Raw genomic sequence first — 19,078 nt, 5'->3', positions numbered from 1 at the left:
TTATGCTGATCGTATTTACACTCCGTTCCAGGTATCCTGCTGGGGCTGCCCTTGGGGTCGGTATGTGCGGTAACCCGGGTAAGCAGTTCCTCCATTTGCGGTCTGCGTCTGCGTCTGCGCAGGAGGAGTTTCGGAGCGGCTGTAACCAGAGTTGAAGTCGAAGCCGCTGTTGTTCTGGATGGGCGATCGCTGCCCTTGTTCATCTAAGTACGGGTCTTGCGCCGGCTGCACTAACGGTCGGGTAGAGTCGTTTGAATACTGTCGTTGGGGTGCCGGGGGGTATTGGCGGTTGTAGCTGTTGGGTGTTTGTGTCTGTGACCTCTGGGGGTAATCGTAGCCTGGCTGGGGACCGGGAGTGCGCATACGAGATGGAGCTCCGTTGCCATTGCCATTACCATAGCCATAACCTGCTTGTGGGCCCGGAGACGCCATTCGCGAGGGATTACCGTATCCGTTATTGCTCGGTGCAGTACGGTAGCTAGGCGGGGCACCGTACGACGCAGGACTGGCACTGCGGCCGTACTCGTCATTGTAGGGTCTCGGGGTTCGCGATTGGGGGGGATAACCTTGCTCAGCCCCACCTCTTCCATAACCGTTATTATAGTCACGGTGAGGTGTTTGGGTCCTCATTGCTCCAGCTGCCATGCCATATCCCTGGTTCATATTTTCTTGGGGAGCTTGTCCATATCCACTATAACCGTTATAGTTGTCATAACCTTGGCCATTTGCAGAATACGGATCTGGGCCAGCTCGCGCTGCTGCCATATACCCATTAGGTCCGCCTTGTGCTGGTGGTGGTCCGTAGGGGTTTCTATTTTCGGGAGAAACTGGGCTTGGTGTAGTCGTATGCGGTGGCAAGTTGCTCATGGGGAAAGAATTGTTGTTTTGGACATTCTCTGGCTTCTTCAATGGTTCCATCTCGACGGGTTCTTCCTCAATCAAAACCTTCTGTGATTTCGCGCCCTCCCAGCTTGGCATCGCAGGTAATGCGTCTGCATCTTTCTTGTTACCGTCGTCAAATACAGCATACTGAGGAACGGAAGGTGAAGGTGCTGCGGGTAATCCTGGTGTCATAGGCGCTTGCGAGCGATAGGCCTGGTTCTGTTCATGGTTCGGTGGAACGAATGGTTCGTCGAGATACTTGTTCCGTTTTCCTCTAGGGGGATCGCAACATCCGCAGCATTCACCGCAGCATTTTAGACAGTAGCAACACTCGCAACAGCACGAAAGTCCACAGCAGAGGCATCGCGCGATACACCAAATGATAGAGAAAATGATGAGACCACCGATAATGATTACGGCAATTGCCGGCCACCTAGCAGATGTTAGTCTCTTCAAACCGGGAATATCTCGAGTAGGGTTTAATCGTACTTGCAGATATTGGCCTGCATACAGTTATCCCAACTGGAGAAGGCAACTCTAGGGTCAGAACTTCCACCCGTAAGCGACTCAAGAGATTGCCGTTTGCCCAGCGCAGCGATAGCGCTTCGCGCGAAGAGATCCGCGAACGCATCTCTGAGGCTGCGTTCTTGGAGACTACGCTCCATTAAAACGCCGACGTGCGGCATTGCGTAATCCTCCAATATCTACCTCTGCCGTATGGTGTTGAATAAAAATGTCAGAGTAAAGCTTGTGGTTATTCGTAAAAATGATCGGATGAAGAAGCGTTGATTGCTAAAGATCCATGGTACGGAATAATGGTATGAGTCGTATGTTCCCCAACCCGTGGGAGTCGTCCAGCCGCAAATACAATGCAAACTACCAAAATATCGTCGTCTCCTCGGCTCGTGAATCACTCGATTTGAATCCACTCGTAACTAAAACTCGCCCCGCAACCTCGTCGTATTGATGTATTTTCAAATGAATGTTGGCGGATGCGACACGTCAAAGCCTGACAGTCAACCAATCCACCTGGGAAAAAAAAATGAAAGGATCAAGGATCAAAGCGAATCGGTTAGGTTAGGTACTCGAAGGAACGTTAGAACGATACACCTAGGTATATCTTACGAAAAAACAAAGAAGTGGGCATGAGAAGGAAACATGCCTAAACCATGTGGGTAGAAACGAGAGAGGATAAAACAAAATAAAATAAAATAATAAATTCCAACCTATGGTGTGAGAATTGCGAAAGTCGGCTGGATGGGAATTGGGAAAAAAATGCTTGCTCAATGTTGTAATGCGCAATCTGAAGGGCAGTTAAACGAGGCGAAGGTCGGTCCCTGGAAATGTGGGGGGCGCGAATGCAGAACGGCAATTTCAGGGACAAGTCGCAATTAAGTCCGCTAGATGGTGCCTGCAGGCCGCGCAGCCACTAGAGCGAGAAGATTGCCCAAAGCGATCTTCCAATACGCCCCTAGTTAGTGGTAACTAGTGTGATTGGCACCTTTCTTAGAGACTCGATAAAACGGTATATCTTCTATATACCTAAATTTAACATTTCAATATGGCATAACCAAATAAGTGCCAATTGATGGACCATGATGCAATAGAGAAAAGGCCCAGAGTTTCAGCCAAGTGACAATAGAACTTCTCCTGTTTACATCGACTGGTGCATCTTATGTTCTTTTCCAACATTGGCGTCAACTGCGCCTGGGCTAGGAAGGTCATACAGGCGCTTGTGCAGCTGCGCCCCAGCAATATTATGGTGATTTCGTACAAAGAGCCTGCCTACGAAGTAGATATGTATTTTTTTTTTATTTTTTATCATATATTTATACTGCTTACCAACATAATTATATAGCAGAGCTGAAATAGTGTACTCGCGGCCACTTCAGCTAGCACCTTGACTAGCACTTCGATGTGGAGTCATCTCGAATTCACCAGTGTGACAAGAGAAACGGTTTTGCGGGGTTCGCGCATGCAGCAGCCCCCCACTGTGGGAATTGCTGCAAAGTCGAGACCGCTTATCTACATAAACAACTCGGGACCGTGTTTAGGGTATCGACGGTTCAAAGTTCTGGTGGGACTGAGGTTTAGCTGGGCTGAGCTGAGCTAATTCTGATCTATCATGATTCTCGAATTTTCTTATTGTAACTTCCACAGCTTCTATATTTCTCACCTCTACGAACATCGAAGTATAGACTGTAGGGTAGAGAAGGTAGACTGTAATAGACTTCCTCTCGTCCTAGACTAGAGACTACATCTGTCCATCACTTTTTACGGCAAACGAGATTTTCATAAGACCAAGAACTTCTCGTTTCAAATTATCGTACTTGAATAGTAGCCTTGAGATTAAAGCACCTCATAAACAGCCTAAACTTAGAAGACATTATAGTCAAGGTATGAATAAGTAATCCATATAGGCGAATGCAAGAGAATAAGACGTATGTCCTTCTCCATTCGTAATAGAAATTCTGTAGTGCTCTAGACGTAATACATATTTCCCCTTGCCAACCATCCTCATTACCAACACTGAAAACAATTAACTGATAGGGCCTTTTCTAACGCCTTAAACCACCAGCCTCAATAAGGGTATGTCCGATTCGTATCTGATCCATTTGCTCTTCGATTGATATTGCTCGTGCACCTAATTCCGCTACTAGTTTATCTATTAGGCGGGGGACCCTCGGGAGGAGCGTAGTCGTCCTTGTGTCCGTTGTTGTAGACGTTCTTGGGCGCCTGGACACCCTCGTTCTGAGCATAGTAACCGTCGTTGGGCGAGAAGGTAGTGCCGGTGTATTGATTTTGCATCGGGAAGGATTGGCCGGGTGGCGCTCCGTATGCCGGAGGGGGGTTGGCGTAGCCTGGTTGAGGATTGTTGTAATATGCTGCGTTGTTGTTCGGACCGCCATTTCCAGCCATCCAGCCTGTACCGTACATAGGCTGGAGACCGCGACGCTTACGACGACGGGAGTTGACGCATCTGTGATTCTTGTTAGATACTGTGGTTTTGACTGGTGGTTCAAATGGAAGTACTTACATCATATAAAATAGAACGGCGATGATGAGAGCGATGACTACAGCGGCGAAGATCCATCGACCATACCAGTACCAGGCGCTATAACACCTGCCATATCGATAGTACTCATTGTCTCTGCAGACTCCGTCCCGCTTCGCTAATCCCGCCAATTGGGCGCTAACTAGATCGATAAGCGGTGCCATGTGTAGGTATCTATTGATGTTGCGACAAAACGATGCGCAATCTCGGGAGTGTGAATTTATGAAGTTGCGAAAAGCTCAGCTTCGGTTGCCTCTAAATGTAGTGGTAGCTTGTTCGTTTGGAATTGTCTAAAAGAGGAATGGTTGGTTGGTTGCCAAGGATATGCTGACGCCAAGTGACGTCGGGTCGTAATGTATGGTACTCTGCTTGCGTGATGTGGATGTAAAAGTTACGTGGGGACGAAGACACGCGGGTTTGTATGTTAATATTAGGTGTGATGGAAAGTATAATAAATGTTAAAAAACATTTAAAAGATGTGAAAACAAGGAGAACAGAAGGAAGAAAAGGCGTCGTTAGTATTCTTCTTATTGAAAAAAATGACCCTTAGACAATGAACACGCAACATGATGCATGGCATGGCTTGGAAGCTGCCGATTACCGATTTTGAGTGGGATAAGTTGCTTGGCCACTGGATTGGGTACTAGGACTAAGGTCATACCATGGCGTTCGCGGTGGCTGTGTAACGATTATCTTAGTAACTCAAAGTACTCTTTGCTTACCTTCACAACTTCAGCCCAAGTTTTTACAGTTTCGATACGCGTATCTACTTGCTCAGCCTTTCCCATCCAATAATTTCCAACTAGCCGGGGCGTTTTAAAGTTAAAGTGAATCTATTGCGACATAGAAAATGGAAGTTAATTCCAAATATCGAGAATACTAGCGACATCGCAGCATCTTACCTAAATCACCTGCTGGTGTTCAATTGTGGCTTGGAAGATGACGAATAAATCCCGATGCTCCGCAATCAAGGCTAAGTATCCTAGTCTTAGAAATACGCAGTATTCAGAGTCCGAATGATACTAGGATAATACAAATTAAATTCTTTCGCATCGTCTCAACTTGTTTGGATATCATCCTAATATGTAAATGAGCACGCCGCATGATTATTCTCGTGGGCGCATTACTTTTGATATCTCTACTTAACCTAACCTACTATCCATCACCTCTCCCGGATGACCTCGACAACGTGGGCGTCGGGCACGACATTTATCTTGTATGTGCTCCAAGCGTAACCGACGTAGCCGATCTGTCTGGCTTCTCTGACGGTTCCTGACATGCCAGACGCGGGGTATTTTCAACATATGCTGACCTTTCCTCAGCTTGAAGGAATACTTAGGTATGTAACTCATATTCGATTCTTGTGCTCTGATAAATTGGTTTGTTAAGATCATCCTTATTTCCTGATCTGTTATAATAGTAGTTCTATTATATATGTTAGTGCATGGGTTTTCATCCCTCGTCCAGAAATTAGAATCTAGATTAAATAAAGAGACTTCTTAATACATACCACTTTCGGCACACGATACAAGTTGTGATATTACCTATACCTATTGGGACATGGATAATACCTAACCTAATCAACATTGCAATCATTCAACACGAACGCATCGAGTATTTGGATTTTCTCTAGCTAGTCTCGCCGGAGTTACAAAAGGAACAAATATCGTGTACTCGTGGGCGCTCAGCTAGTCTAGAACCCGAGATGGACGATCAGTTGCTAAGTTGAAGGGGACGGAGGGCAGCAGATCCGGCTAGCTAATGACATGCGGCCACGTCAAAAATCTCCGTAGATTTCATATCATGGGCCCATGGCATGTTGCCCATTCCAACACAACGCTACCAGCCAGCCAGCCAGCCAGCCAGTAGCCAGTCAGTAGCCAGTCAGTCCTCGCCCGTTTTAAGAGTTAAGAAAAAAAAGAAAGAAAAAGAAAAAGAAAAGCATCACAAAAAAAAAAAAAAAGAAAGAAAAAGAAAAAGAAAAGCATCACAAAAAAAAAAAAAAAGGTACATGACTTACTCACGATATTTATACCCGTATTAGATGTATTACTTGCGTATTTAGATGCAAGTATTATATGTAGATGAACAACCACTTGACTGGTAACCAGCAACAACATTTCGTCAAATGCATACAATCCATACCAAATCCATACCCACATGCTCCCTGTTGAGGTACCTGAAGTCCACGTTGCGCTGTTCATGGTCGCCTTGTGAACCAATCAATCCCCTCCCATCGTCGAGACGCTGGAGGGTTTGCCAACTCATCATCGCATCAAATGTGGTCTGTGTGTAGCCTTCAAGTATCTCTTTTCCTGCACCTCTTCCTGTCACCAATGCTTTCTCCCTTTTTTTTCTCTTCTCTTTCCTTACTACTAATCATCTCAATCCACTATGGTATCCGATTATCGTGTCTTCTCTTTTTCCTATTTCTGTTAAAGTTGGGCTTTTTAGCCGCAGTCCCTGTCGAGCGACAGACGCCATATCGAGCAGCACATTCGTGTCACACCTTTTTTTTATTTTACAAGGGCGACTAAGGATTATCCCCCCCAGCGCCGCCCTATGCGCATCTTCTTCGCGCTCTCAAAAATGTTGCCAACTACTCGTCTCCTACAAAACATTAAGGACATTGAAGCAATGCACATATGGTATTATTAAACATTCTCATGGGCTTTTAGTGAAGTCGTCAAGTCATGATTGATTTGGTCATAAATGCACCTAACTACACCGATGCTTCCTTGCTTGGCTTCCTTGCATATTCGAACATCTACCAATGTTCACTGTCAAAACCTCCCCCTTAAACGTTGATGTGATGATCCGACCAAGAGAAAAAAAAACGTATTGTGAAGGCTATCCTGACCCTTCTAGCATGTCGAGTTCTGAAACCGTCGACTCCGTTTCCAATAACCATGCAGTGTTTGGGTCGAGCAGATAAGGCACATAGAAACGAAAGAAAAAATACTGGATGGTGAGAATCGAGATGAAGGCATACTGACGATAGTCACCTCCAAACTTAAGCTCGCGAGAGATGGTTTATATATTAGGTCGTCGCCGGCCGGAAGCTGAACCGTCTTTTACACCCCATGATATCATTAGCGTCGTCAAAATGCATCCGCACAATCGCAGAAGCGGCGAAGGAAGGTGTCCCCGGCAGCAAGCTTATTCTTCCTAGCAGCCGGGGGAGAAGGGAGAAAGGATAAAACGATGAAAACCCAAGTGCTGTGGGCGGCGAAGATGAGTTTATCTGTTGGCCCATTTCATAAGCCATTGAATTACGGCGTCTAGGTTGGTCTCCTCCTTTGCGCTAATCCCGTAGCAGGAAACCTCGCGATGTCCTATACTCTTGAGATCTAGAGCATCTATGAGTTCATCCACGCTAAGTTTGATGTGCAAGTCGGACTTATTTCCGAGCACTAGTAAAGGGATTCCTTCGAGGCTAGGTTGCGACATAAGGGAATGAAGTTCCTCCTTAGCCATGGGCAGCAGGTCTTGATCTGCGATGTCGACGATAAATACGATCGCATTTACTCCACGACAGTATCTTTCCCACATTGGCCGAAAACGAGGTTGACCACCCAAGTCCCAGCATTTAAGTGTCACATGGCCACGTTGTACGCGCTTCATATTGAAACCGACGGTGGGAATAGAGCTACACTACTTGTTAGCCGACCTAGCGACAGCCAAATTGACATCCCGCGGTATAACGAAATCTTCAAAAGTCATTAACGAGGGTCTCGTGCTTACTCGATCGTAAATTCACCACCCTAGAAAGCAAAGGGTCGTTAGCAAATGCTCAAGAGATTTGTGGTTGGTGGCTGCGGGTACTTACCGATAGGACGCGGAGCAAAGACGTCTTCCCAGCATTCTGCAAACCTATCATCGTGACATCCATCTCAGTCGCCCTAGCGAGAAAATCATCAGTAAAGTGCACTCTTTAGCAAGAGACGGCGACGTCGTGATGCAGATGCATACGCAGGTACGGCGGTGAGCAACAGCACGACCCTGTGATCCTGCGACCCCGCGCTGAGCGTAGCTTCGTGAACTCACCAGAAAGTCCTGAGCAACCAGTCGTACACCTTCCGAAATAACCCTGCCATCGTGTTCAGGTCGGGAATAATTCTCTCTAATCAGTAACAAAGGGCGTAATTGCTAGGATCGCCAGGATCGTAAAAAATAATAATGACGAAGATATTTTGCAGCTCCACGCAAGGCTAAGCCAGTTGGGAAAACGCGGTGGACGAAAGAGACTGGGGGTTTGTCTCAAACAATAAGTTTAAATAGTTTGCGCTGCGATTTGCTTGCTGAAAATAGGAATAAAAATGTCTCGTATGAGGATGAGCCGCGATGTCTTCGCTCGTAGCGCTCACAATGGGTGAGTCGGCCCCAGTCGCAAAATTACGTTCGGTGAATGCGATCTATCAAAGGTAGCTTTCTGGCGGTGGTAAAGGTACATGCAGCATTTGATGAAAGATAGAAGCGGGATGAACGGTGACGCCTGGACGGAGGGTCACAATTCCCCACCACGGAAGATCGCACAAGCTGTTATGAACTTATGATGCCCCGTGCCTTCAACTGGGACGTGACCAGGTGGGAGGGATAGAAGGCCGACCTTGCATCTGAACCGACAGCGGCTAGAAAGACTGGGGTTTCATTCGTCTATTTCGACAAGGCCAGTCAATTTCGAACCACAATAGTCCAAATAGGTTAAAATGTATCTGAGCTTAGTGCACTGTAGATGGATACTGCAGTGATTGCAGTGATTGCAGTGATTGTGTACAGCGAGAGAAATAGGTAATGGGCGCGCCGCACGAGGGCTTAACAAGCGGGAACGGATTGGAGCCGCGAGTATGGGGAATTAAGATAGTCGCTATTGACCGGCCCGTTGCGAGCGTTTCGTAGATGCACAACCTTGGAGGAGGTATCACCTAAAGATCCCAGGTCCCAGTTTCCAGGTTGCTTAGACTTGTATTGTAGCTTTGATGAAAATCGATGTGAGATTTTATCTAACAAACCCACGGTTGATGGGTAGAATATAATGCCGTAACAGAGGGACGGAGATAGAACGAAAAAAGGTAAGGGGCTTATTATGCCCTCTTCTGTAGTGGAGCACCGTAGGAAAATGGGAATCAGAGTTGCGTTGCTCTACTCTGCTCTGCTCGCAGCTTTACGCCTCGAGGGGTTTCCCGAACTGCTACTCTGGCCGCCTCGGAAGACCCGTCACCTGCTCGGGCGGGTAAGGTATCCAAGTCGTTCCCCCACACTCAGCAGCACCACCATCAGCAGCTAAGCTTATTGGGCTAGTTATGCCTTACGTATTTCTTTTGCTGGACCGAGAAGCTCGCTCTGCCCAACACTATTCTATTAAGTTACCCCTCGCTCTTGAGACGTAGTTGTAGGATATCGAATAGACCCGAATCAACTAGATTTCTTGGCACGATATCGTAGTAAATTCAGCTCTGGATAGCACGGTGCGAGTAGGAAGCGTTGGTGGCGGTAGCCGGAGCACTGGACGGAGACCGGCTTGTTTGCAGCGAAAGAACCAAGTCGAAAATGGTAGGCTGCAATTTGAGGTCCCAGAAGCGGTCAGGCCTTCTAAGATGCAGGCAATAAACGGCTTCAAGCGAAGTCAGATGCAGCAGCCCAGAGGTAGGAGATGTATGTTAGGTATGTTAGGTAGGTAGTTATGTTAAGTAAATAGGTAGCTGATAAAATAAAATCCAGGACTAAGACTCCAAAGTTATGTACCCTACCAAATTCCACTAACTAGACGGATTCAGACTTAGACCAAGGCAGGCAGCCTGCGGGATGCAAGTATGCACGGCAGACAACTTAAGAGGTCGGTTGGGCTGCAAGACCGGTGCAAGATGACAACAACCATGTACGTCGCACCTCGTACTTCCTGATGAGATGAGTGGTTGAGAATTATCCAAGGTGAATAATAGTACAGAACTATTGTGTTGGTTCCAGAATACCTATAGCTTTCTTAACTCAATAAGGTATAGCTATTGTAATGGTAAGCTAGGTAGCTCTCTTATGAGATAGTAGGATAGGCAATTTGATCGCAAAATCTTCCCAAATAAGATGGAAGGAGACAAAAAGAAATGAACTTAATGTCTATGGTAGGTTGTAGTAAGACTAAAAATAAAAAGAGCTATCCGTGTACATAGTACATCTATGGACCTAACATGTAGAAGGTGGCCCTATTGTAAATGTGAAGTCGTAGTGTAGGCACTATCCGCCATTTTATGTAGGGACTGCCTAAACCAACGTCCATGGATGGGGCACTGTGCAGTGATGACATTTGATACGTACCCTCAATGCCGATATCCAGGCGTACTCCAAGGCCCACTCCAAGGCCCCATAGTGCCAAGCTCATCTGATAAACATCTATCGATAGGAAATCAGGTGAAATATTTTGGCCGATAAGGATTTTTTTTTCTTTCCGTTTGTTTTAGCAGTCTCAAAAACCGAGGGGTTGAGCTTCCTCAAGAAGACCTAACTACGCGCAAACCTTGGGCGCCAATCTGTATTATATCTCTGTATGAAGTGAGACTTGAAGTTTGGTCAAAACACAGGGATATCCCTCATCTATCATCATGGCGCCACAACCAACCAACACGAACTGGGACCACGAGTATAACACTCTTCGCCGAGAGAAGCTTTTTAGGGATCCTCCGACAGATCGATCAGCGTATCCTTTATTGCAGGAGGCCGTTAACCCACATATCGAGTCCTTCGATGCTCTCTTTGGCGACAATGGCTTAGTCGCGAAGGGACTGGCCGACATTGGCACAAGGTTGTTTCTGGATGGAGACGACCGCGCTCCGCCAACTGGGAAGAACAGATTAAGGATCAAGTGCAAGGGAATACACCTTCAGAAATCGCAACTCCCGCCTACCAATAAGTTTGCGGTCAAAAACCGAGAGATTCTACCCGCCGAGTGTCGAGAACGACATGTATCATACCGAGGAAAGCTTTCTGCCACATTTGAGTACAGAATAAACGATGGCGATGCGAAGGAATTCACCCGAGAGATTGGCCAACTGCCGATTATGGTAAAGGTAAGACTGCTAGACTGTCATTATTATGTTTTCGTGAAAGTCATGATTTGCTAAGCTGTATTATAGTCGGCCTATTGCCACCTTAGAGATAACAGCCCGGCGCAATTGGTCGCACGTAAAGAGGAATCAGAAGAACTGGGGGGTTATTTCGTTGTGAACGGCATCGAAAAGATTATACGACTTCTTCTGGTCAACCGAAGAAACTTCCCCCTAGCCATCAACCGTCCGAGTTTCACCAACCGTGGTCCTGCCTACACTCCTTACGGTATCATACTTAGATCAGTACGACCGGATGAAACTTCGCAAACGAATGTTCTCCATTATCTAAACGATGGCAATGTTACCTTTCGCTTCTCTTGGCGAAAGAACGAATATTTAGTCCCAGTTATGATGATTTTAAAAGCACTCGTAGAGACGAACGACAGAGAGATTTTTGAAGGTCTAGTTGGAGCTCCGGATTCAAAAGGCACCGAGAATACATTTCTCACGGATCGTGTTGAGCTCTTATTACGAACCTACAAGACCTATGGAATCTATACAATGGCGCAGACTCGAGCGTATCTCGGAGAGAAATTTCGACCTGTTTTAGGAGTGCCCGATACTTTATCGCACTACGAGGTAGGTACCGAATTCTTGCGACGAATCGTGTTGGTCCACTTAGGAAATATCAACGTGACGGAGCAGCAAGATTCGGACAAGTTCCGTATGTTATTATTCATGATCAGGAAGCTCTATGCTTTAGTTGCTGGAGACTGCTCGGTTGATAATCCTGATGCGGTCCAAAATCAGGAAATTCTCCTTGGTGGATTTCTATACGGCATGATCATTAAAGAACGACTGGACGAATTACTCTCGGTTGGACTTCGCGGTGCTCTACGAGAATATATGAGAAGGTACCCTGCAAGGTCATTTACCTCTGAAGAATTTTCCAAGGATTTTCCTATCAAGATATTCCAAAAGACTAACGAAAATGTCGGTAATGCTCTGGAATATTTCTTATCTACTGGCAATTTATCAAGCCCGTCCGGTCTAGATTTACAACAAGTATCAGGGTTTACCGTCGTTGCCGAGAAGCTCAACTTCCTTCGTTTTATCAGTCATTTTCGAATGGTACATCGAGGAAGTTTCTTCGCCCAGCTGAAGACTACGACGGTACGAAAGTTATTACCTGAGTCTTGGGGCTTCCTCTGCCCTGTTCATACCCCCGATGGTTCGCCCTGTGGTCTACTTAACCATCTTGCACATAAATGCAAGATCATGACTGGTTCTGTCAACACTTCAATGATCCCACAGCTAGCCGCCGAGCTTGGCGTCGTTGACACTTCGTCTGCCGCGACAGATGAAAGTGTAGTCGTTATCTTAAATGGTAGGATCCTTGGTTGGTGCCACCCGTCTGAGTCGCGCAGAATAGCGGACACTTTCCGATACTGGAAAGTTGAAGGCTCTCACGGAATCCCTGTGCACCTCGAAATCGGCCACGTACCATCGTCCAAGGGAGGATCCTACCCTGGAATATACATGTCTTCTGAACCCGCTAGAATGGTGAGGCCAACCAAGTACCTCCCGTTAGCGAAGGAAGACTTCGTAGGACCTTTAGAACAGCCATATATGTCTATTGCTTGCACGGAGCAAGAAGTTGTCTCGGGAGAATCGACACATGTTGAATTCGACCCTACGAATATTCTATCGATCCTAGCAAATATGACACCTTTCTCAGACTTCAACCAATCTCCAAGAAATATGTACCAATGTCAGATGGGTAAGCAAACGATGGGTACTCCAGGAACGTCACTCGCATACCGGACAGACAACAAGATGTATCGCCTCCAGACCGGTCAGACACCTATTGTCAGGTCTCCACTTCATAATGCGTACGGCTTCGACAATTTTCCCAACGGCACAAACGCAGTTGTCGCTGTGATATCCTATACGGGATATGATATGGACGACGCTATGATTCTAAATAAGTCGGCCCACGAACGAGGCTTCGGACATGGCACCATTTACAAGACTAAAAAGTACACGCTCAAGGAGGAAAGTCGTACAAGGTCAGCCAAAAACGTGACTAAAATGTTCGGGTTCGCTCCAGGCAGCGTCGTCAAGGCATGGACGCAAACTATGTTAGATGAAGACGGACTCCCATATGTCGGACGAATGGTTCAAGAAGGTGATATCGTCTTTGCTTACCACACCGTCTCCGCAGACTACAGTGGTAACTTAGTAAATCGAGATGGTGTCACTAAGTACGAGAAATACAAGGATTCGGAACAAGCGTTCATCGAAGAGGTACGACTAATCGGCAGTGAGCAAGGCAACGAGCCTGCTCAAACAATCTCGGTCAAGTTTCGCATTCCTCGGTCACCCGTCATCGGCGATAAGTTCTCATCTCGCCACGGTCAGAAAGGTGTCGCTTCGCAGAAATGGCCGGCTATCGATATGCCCTTTTCAGAGTCTGGTATTCAACCCGATGTCATTATCAATCCCCACGCTTTCCCCTCTCGAATGACAATCGGTATGTTCGTCGAGTCGCTGGCAGGAAAGGCAGGTTCACTTCATGGCCTCGCACAAGACTCAACTCCTTTCCGTTTTGATGAGGATAATACGGCGGCCGACTTTTTCGGACATCAACTCATGAAAGCTGGTTACAATTATCACGGAAACGAACCTATGTATTCTGGAATTACTGGGGAAGAATTGGCCGCAGATATCTACATTGGTGTCGTGTATTACCAACGATTACGTCACATGGTCAACGATAAGTACCAAGTAAGAACGACAGGACCGGTAGTCGCTACGACAGGTCAACCGATTAAAGGTAGAAAACGGGGTGGTGGTATTCGTGTTGGTGAAATGGAACGAGATGCTTTGTTAGCACACGGCACAGCCTTCCTTCTCCAAGACCGTCTTCTCAACTGCTCGGATTATACACCATCGTGGATTTGCCGTAGATGTGGCTCTTTCTTATCGATACAACCTACAGTCTCTCCTTTTGTGGGTAGGAAGAAAACAGTGAATAGCGTCCGATGCCGAAATTGCGCGACTCGCCTCGATCAGATCAAGGATGTCGACTTAACCAAACTAGCTGGTGAGATATGGGAAGACGGACAAGGGAACCAGTGGATCGGAGGTGAAGATACTACGAAAGTAGCAGTTCCCGGCGCTCTCAAGTACCTTGACGTGGAACTGGCAGCTATGGGTGTTAAGTTGAAGTACCGAGTCGACCCGAAGGATGCTCCGCGAAAGGGCCCGCTGTTACATGCGAAATGGGACGTGATTTCTACGGGAAAGAAAGCAAACGCCCTCCCACCCGTCGTTGCGGCCGCGTAGAGCCCGTGAAAGATGAAATCTAAAAGGTGTCAGTTGCATTAGATGGAGTTAAAAGGCTTCGGGTCTTCGGTTTCGGGTTTAAAATGGATAATTCCAGTTAGGTAGTGATACACAGTGAAGTTCAATATAAAATTTCTAAATAATGTACCTTGCTTTTTCTCTTCTGCAGTATCTTCAGATGATTTTTCAAGGACGGCGGTGAAGATTGGGAGAGGCAGCAATGTAAGTAACCGATGCTAGGACTAAACTAGTTTCAGAACGGCTAACCACCGTGTATCATATACCATATCTGCGTAAATGCCGTGCGTCCTGCCGTCTTTTCGGGAGATGTTCTTAACTAGGTAGATGGGTATTTCATACATTAGAAGTTTTGATTACTTTGAAGATGCATGGGGAAGTACTATTCGGAGAAAAATAGTCATGGTTCAACCGAGAAAGTCACCTGGGCAGTTTTTGTAAGAGGACGGTAGTCGGCAAAAGAAGCAATCGCGAGATCGCATCGCGTCAGTTCGCTATTTCCCAAGATTAGCCCACACTAAGGCAAGATGCAGGTGCCAATATAAGCTATTACGACCCCTAAGTATGTACATGTAGATTAGGTACTTGCAAAAATATACATCCTTAAATTTCTGCTGCGTATCCGAATGTTTTGACTTCCTCCCGTTACAATGTCATTTTATTAATCAAAGCATCGTTCCGTCTTCATATTGTATGGAAAGACCGCCCTAACCTAAGGCCCTTTAGTTTTACTCACATCTATTAGGGAGACAAGTTCATCCTATCTCGTCTTTTGACTGCTTCTCCCCTAGCACCTCCAACAATATCTTTCATCCCAAATCACATGCGTCGTACTGTTTTGCCGCTCTATTTTGTGTCTCCTTTGTGATTCCCGGCTTCATCCGTACTTTCCCAAGAAGCTCCAATTACATGAGAGCCCGACATGTTGTCCGTTCATAAGATTTGCCTTGCCTTCACTCTACTATTCTCTATAGTTATTGCTAACGTCCAGCCGGGGCAATACGACTATGGGTTTACCGCTGATCTTCGATTGCGAAAAAGGGCTCCGTCTCAGTCTTCTATCGTAACCGGCCCTCCTCGGTTCAATGGGGAAACGCAGTTGAGACAAGATATCCGAGATTTGCAAAATGACGAGGACAAATGGAACTTGTACCTCCTAGCCCTTAGCTGGATGCAGTTCACCGACCAGGAATCACAATTCTCGTGGTACCAGATCACAGGTACGCGTTCAAGAGGCAATATTGGGTCTATATTCTATATTCTAACTCGCCATAGGAATTCATGGAGCTCCTGCATTAACATGGGCTGATGTCGACCCGACGCCTGGAAATGAACATAGCGGGTATTGCACTCATGTGTCCATTCTGTTTCCTCCCTGGCATCGACCTTATCTTGCTCTATATGAGGTATATTGGAAAGATTCATCATACTTTGATTATAAATCGTGATTTTCTAGAAAAACTGCTGACGTTGCCTGTACTAGCAAGTCTTGTACAACATTGTTCAATTTATCGCGTCGTTTTACCCACCAGAACTTCAAGACCGGTTCCAAAAAGCTGCAGATACCTTCCGGATCCCGTACTGGGATTGGGCTGCCGTCCCCCCGAACGGAGTCAGTGTCCTCCCTCTAAGCGTTGGTGCTTCGCCGATCATAAACGTGACCGGGCCAAACGGCGTTCAGACTATTTCCAACCCCCTATTCAGCTACGTCTTTAGGCCATTTAATAGTTCAACCTTTCCGGATTTCCCTGTATGTTTATTTCCCCTGAGAGTGAAGATAGCATGCTGATAATAATTTGCATAGTATAATACATGGCTCGAGACAAAACGAGCACCTCGTCCGATTAATAGTGCAAATGCAACTTCAAATAATTCATTCGTAGCACACGCATTAGATGTCCATCTCCCGAGTTTCCAGCAGCGGTTATACAACTTATTTTCTAATTACCCTAACTATACAACCTTCAGCAACGAAGCTTGGATCCCTGGTCCTAACAATGGCACGTACGACTCTCTTGAATCTCTTCACGACGCAATCCACACAGTTGGAGGAGGTGTTTACGGGCATCTTGCCATCATAGCCTATTCCGGATTTGATCCACTCTTCTGGCTACATCATGCCAATATCGATAGGATCTTTACTATGTGGCAACACCTCTACAATAACACATACGTAGTCCCCCAGCCTGCTGTTTATTCTTCTCATACGACATCTCCCGGGCAGGTAGAAAACTCCCAGACAGCCCTCACACCATTCTTCTTCAACGAAACAGATTTCTGGACGGCTGATATGGTACGAAATCATGAAGTTTTCGGCTATACTTACCCCGAAGTAGCCAACAAGAATCGCTCAGAACTTGTGGCAACGATCAACAAGCTCTATGGAAAGTTCAGCCCGGCTTCTATATTCATGGGGTCGGACAGAAGCCTGCGACACAGCAGCAGACATACAAAGCATCCAAGTCACCGAGGGTCGTATAAAGCGAATGGCATATCTTGGAACAGCCAGTCTTCCAGCAGACCTTCCCTGGGCGCGGTTTTTAGGGATGGCAAGTATCGCGAGTGGATTGCAAACATAAGAGTGAACAAGCATGCGATGGGTGGTTCATTTTCAATCCATCTCTTCCTGGGGGACGTCCCATCCGACCCATCATCATGGCCAGTAGCACCTAACTTAGTAGGCACGCACGGAATCTTCGCTCATAAAAGCGTGCACAGCCGCACCTCTGATCGGATGGTTACGGGAACAATCCCCATGACCTCGGCCCTGATGCATATGGTAACATCAGGTAAAATATCAAGCTTGCATGCAGAAGATGCCGAGCCGTTCCTGAAATCTAACCTCGAGGTACGAGTCTCACTTGCGAATGGAACGGTAATCAATGCTCGCCATATAGGCGGACTCAGCATCAACATTGTCAGCTCCTTGGTCAAGGCACCAGAGTCGGAGAATATGCTTTCGGAATGGGGTAAAATAGAAACACATTTTAATCTAGTTGGGTAAGGAAACGGGCTACTAGGCCACCTTACTTTAGCATGTGTTCGGAGGGTTTGTACAAAAAGAGTTGGTAATGTTTTATTTGGTCGATTTCCTATAGCACACTTGAAAACAAGTCTAATAGAAGACTTTGATGTAGTTCGACCATTAGGTAGCTATTTCGCTAGGTACTCTTAATAATTAATGTACACCTCCACCCACTCAAAGATGCCCAGTATCGTGGATCTTGATATATCTAAAATATATGAGCGAATAGTTAACGATCCCTAGCTATTGCGGTAGCTAGTAGCTCGATTGTAGGATGGACCCCAAGGTAATTGTATGCCTCCTACCTATTGCGGTTATGCGCTTACTTGTGATTGGACGGTGTGTTAGCGGGGTTATCCCTCTCATGATAAAGTCTACGGGACTTTTCTTCTTGACCTTGAAGAGCTGGGCATAAATATCATCTGTTATATAATTTCTCTTATGTTTTAATCTAGTTAAGGTGCCCCGATATATCGATTGTAGTCGATATGATTATCGAGACTCGACAATCGAGATGGCTACAGCTCATCTAGGCAAGCCGTGGTGCTTAGTGTAAATGATACGCACATACGTATATTGGGCTTGAGTGTTTAGTAAGGGGCGCGCGTACATATGTTTATGTTGTACAATGCTTGCTGGTGATAAGGTAGTCAATTGAAATATGTGCATATCAGAGTCCAGGGGGATAGTGTTAGATTTTATAGGCAGTACTACTACGAAATCAAAGTAATATAACTCATTTCGTTCTGTGTTATTTATGATATGAATAGCAACGGAAGTTTTACTGAGATTGAGAATAGCTCAGTGCTCGCAGCGTCGTATCGTGGGTGAGGCGTTGTCTTACACCAGCGAAACACCATAGGGGGGTGCATGCGGTATTCATAGCCCCTCTATGTCCGGAGATTTATTATCAAAGGGATACTGAGACTTTGCGTTCAATGGAGTAGCCTGTATCGGATCAAGCAGCCAGAGTCTCAATTCTGCAGGTGATCTTTTACTTAGCTGGGTAGCTACTTAGGCTTAATTAAACAGCGGTATGAAGCCTCTGAAGAGGAACTATGTCGGATAATAATATCACGTAGGTGGTTGAATGATGTTAAGACATTAAGACAGTTGACTAATTCTATAATGTATCAAGTAACACTAAGTACCGCCCAATTGGAATATAAGCTAGATGGTTCACGAAGTATTAGCCTTATCGGTACTAAGATCAACAAGGCCTTTGTTAGACTGCATCTTTTGATATATCGGTACTGCATAGACTATCGGTATCTGACCTTCCCGATATGGGGGTGGGGAGATTCTGAATAGATGTACCAGGGGACTGGAAACACGATGGCTGACCGTTGGCCGTGGCAGCTGACACGGCTCGTTCTTCACGTCAGGCCTTCTGCGACTTTACGTAGTTACAGTAGGAATGCTACGTTTCGCCTTGAGATGCGAGATAAGGCAGGCTACACATATATGTATGTACCTTGGGCACTTTATGTTAGGTTATGTACTTAGTTTAACTACTGAGAATGATGACTGACTTGCATGTAAATCATTTAATACCTAACCTTACCTAAGGTAAGGACTGAGAATATGATGTATGTTAGGTACTTGTTTAGATTAAGAATATGTACCTACCTAGTTAATAAGAGGACTCAGTTAATAACAAAAGGACCCGGAAACCAGAAACTGCACTTTGGGGTACAGCTCCGATAGAAG

At 46.0% G+C, this 19,078-nt stretch overlaps 5 protein-coding genes across 5 annotated transcripts; 2 read left to right on the top strand and 3 right to left on the bottom strand.

Annotated features, from left to right (window-relative positions):
- Nucleotides 1-15: 15 nt before the first annotated feature.
- Nucleotides 16-1,568, bottom strand: GL218_03228 (putative fibroin-3 related protein; the record flags this gene model as incomplete). The annotated part of the gene is made up of 2 exons (XM_033579778.1): nt 16-1,315; nt 1,372-1,568. 2 exons carry the CDS (start codon nt 1,566-1,568, stop codon nt 16-18), a joined length of 1,497 nt encoding a protein of 498 aa, XP_033436508.1.
- Nucleotides 1,569-3,543: 1,975 nt separating this feature from the next.
- Nucleotides 3,544-4,101, bottom strand: GL218_03227 (uncharacterized protein; the record flags this gene model as incomplete). The annotated part of the gene is made up of 2 exons (XM_033579777.1): nt 3,544-3,862; nt 3,920-4,101. The coding sequence occupies 2 exons, from the start codon at nt 4,099-4,101 to the stop codon at nt 3,544-3,546; spliced, it is 501 nt and encodes a 166-aa protein (XP_033436505.1).
- A 3,076-nt stretch (nt 4,102-7,177) lies between these two features.
- GL218_03226 (ADP-ribosylation factor-like protein 8A) lies at nt 7,178-8,034 on the bottom strand (the record flags this gene model as incomplete). Its single annotated transcript, XM_033579776.1, has 4 exons — nt 7,178-7,586; nt 7,682-7,701; nt 7,767-7,839; nt 7,985-8,034. 4 exons carry the CDS (start codon nt 8,032-8,034, stop codon nt 7,178-7,180), a joined length of 552 nt encoding a protein of 183 aa, XP_033436506.1.
- Nucleotides 8,035-10,533: 2,499 nt separating this feature from the next.
- On the top strand, nt 10,534-14,325 carry GL218_03225 (DNA-directed RNA polymerase I subunit RPA2; the record flags this gene model as incomplete). Its single annotated transcript, XM_033579775.1, has 2 exons — nt 10,534-10,998; nt 11,065-14,325. The coding sequence occupies 2 exons, from the start codon at nt 10,534-10,536 to the stop codon at nt 14,323-14,325; spliced, it is 3,726 nt and encodes a 1,241-aa protein (XP_033436503.1).
- A 940-nt stretch (nt 14,326-15,265) lies between these two features.
- On the top strand, nt 15,266-17,347 carry GL218_03224 (Tyrosinase; the record flags this gene model as incomplete). The annotated part of the gene is made up of 4 exons (XM_033579774.1): nt 15,266-15,563; nt 15,619-15,749; nt 15,827-16,093; nt 16,148-17,347. The coding sequence occupies 4 exons, from the start codon at nt 15,266-15,268 to the stop codon at nt 17,345-17,347; spliced, it is 1,896 nt and encodes a 631-aa protein (XP_033436504.1).
- Nucleotides 17,348-19,078: the final 1,731 nt, after the last annotated feature.

The sequence above is a fragment of the Daldinia childiae genome, assembly GCF_008694065.1.
Source record: "Daldinia childiae strain JS-1345 chromosome Unknown Scaffold3, whole genome shotgun sequence".
Taxonomy (NCBI): domain Eukaryota; kingdom Fungi; phylum Ascomycota; class Sordariomycetes; order Xylariales; family Hypoxylaceae; genus Daldinia; species Daldinia childiae.
Note: the sequence above shows the minus strand (reverse complement) of the source record. Positions and strands in the feature narration are given on the sequence as shown.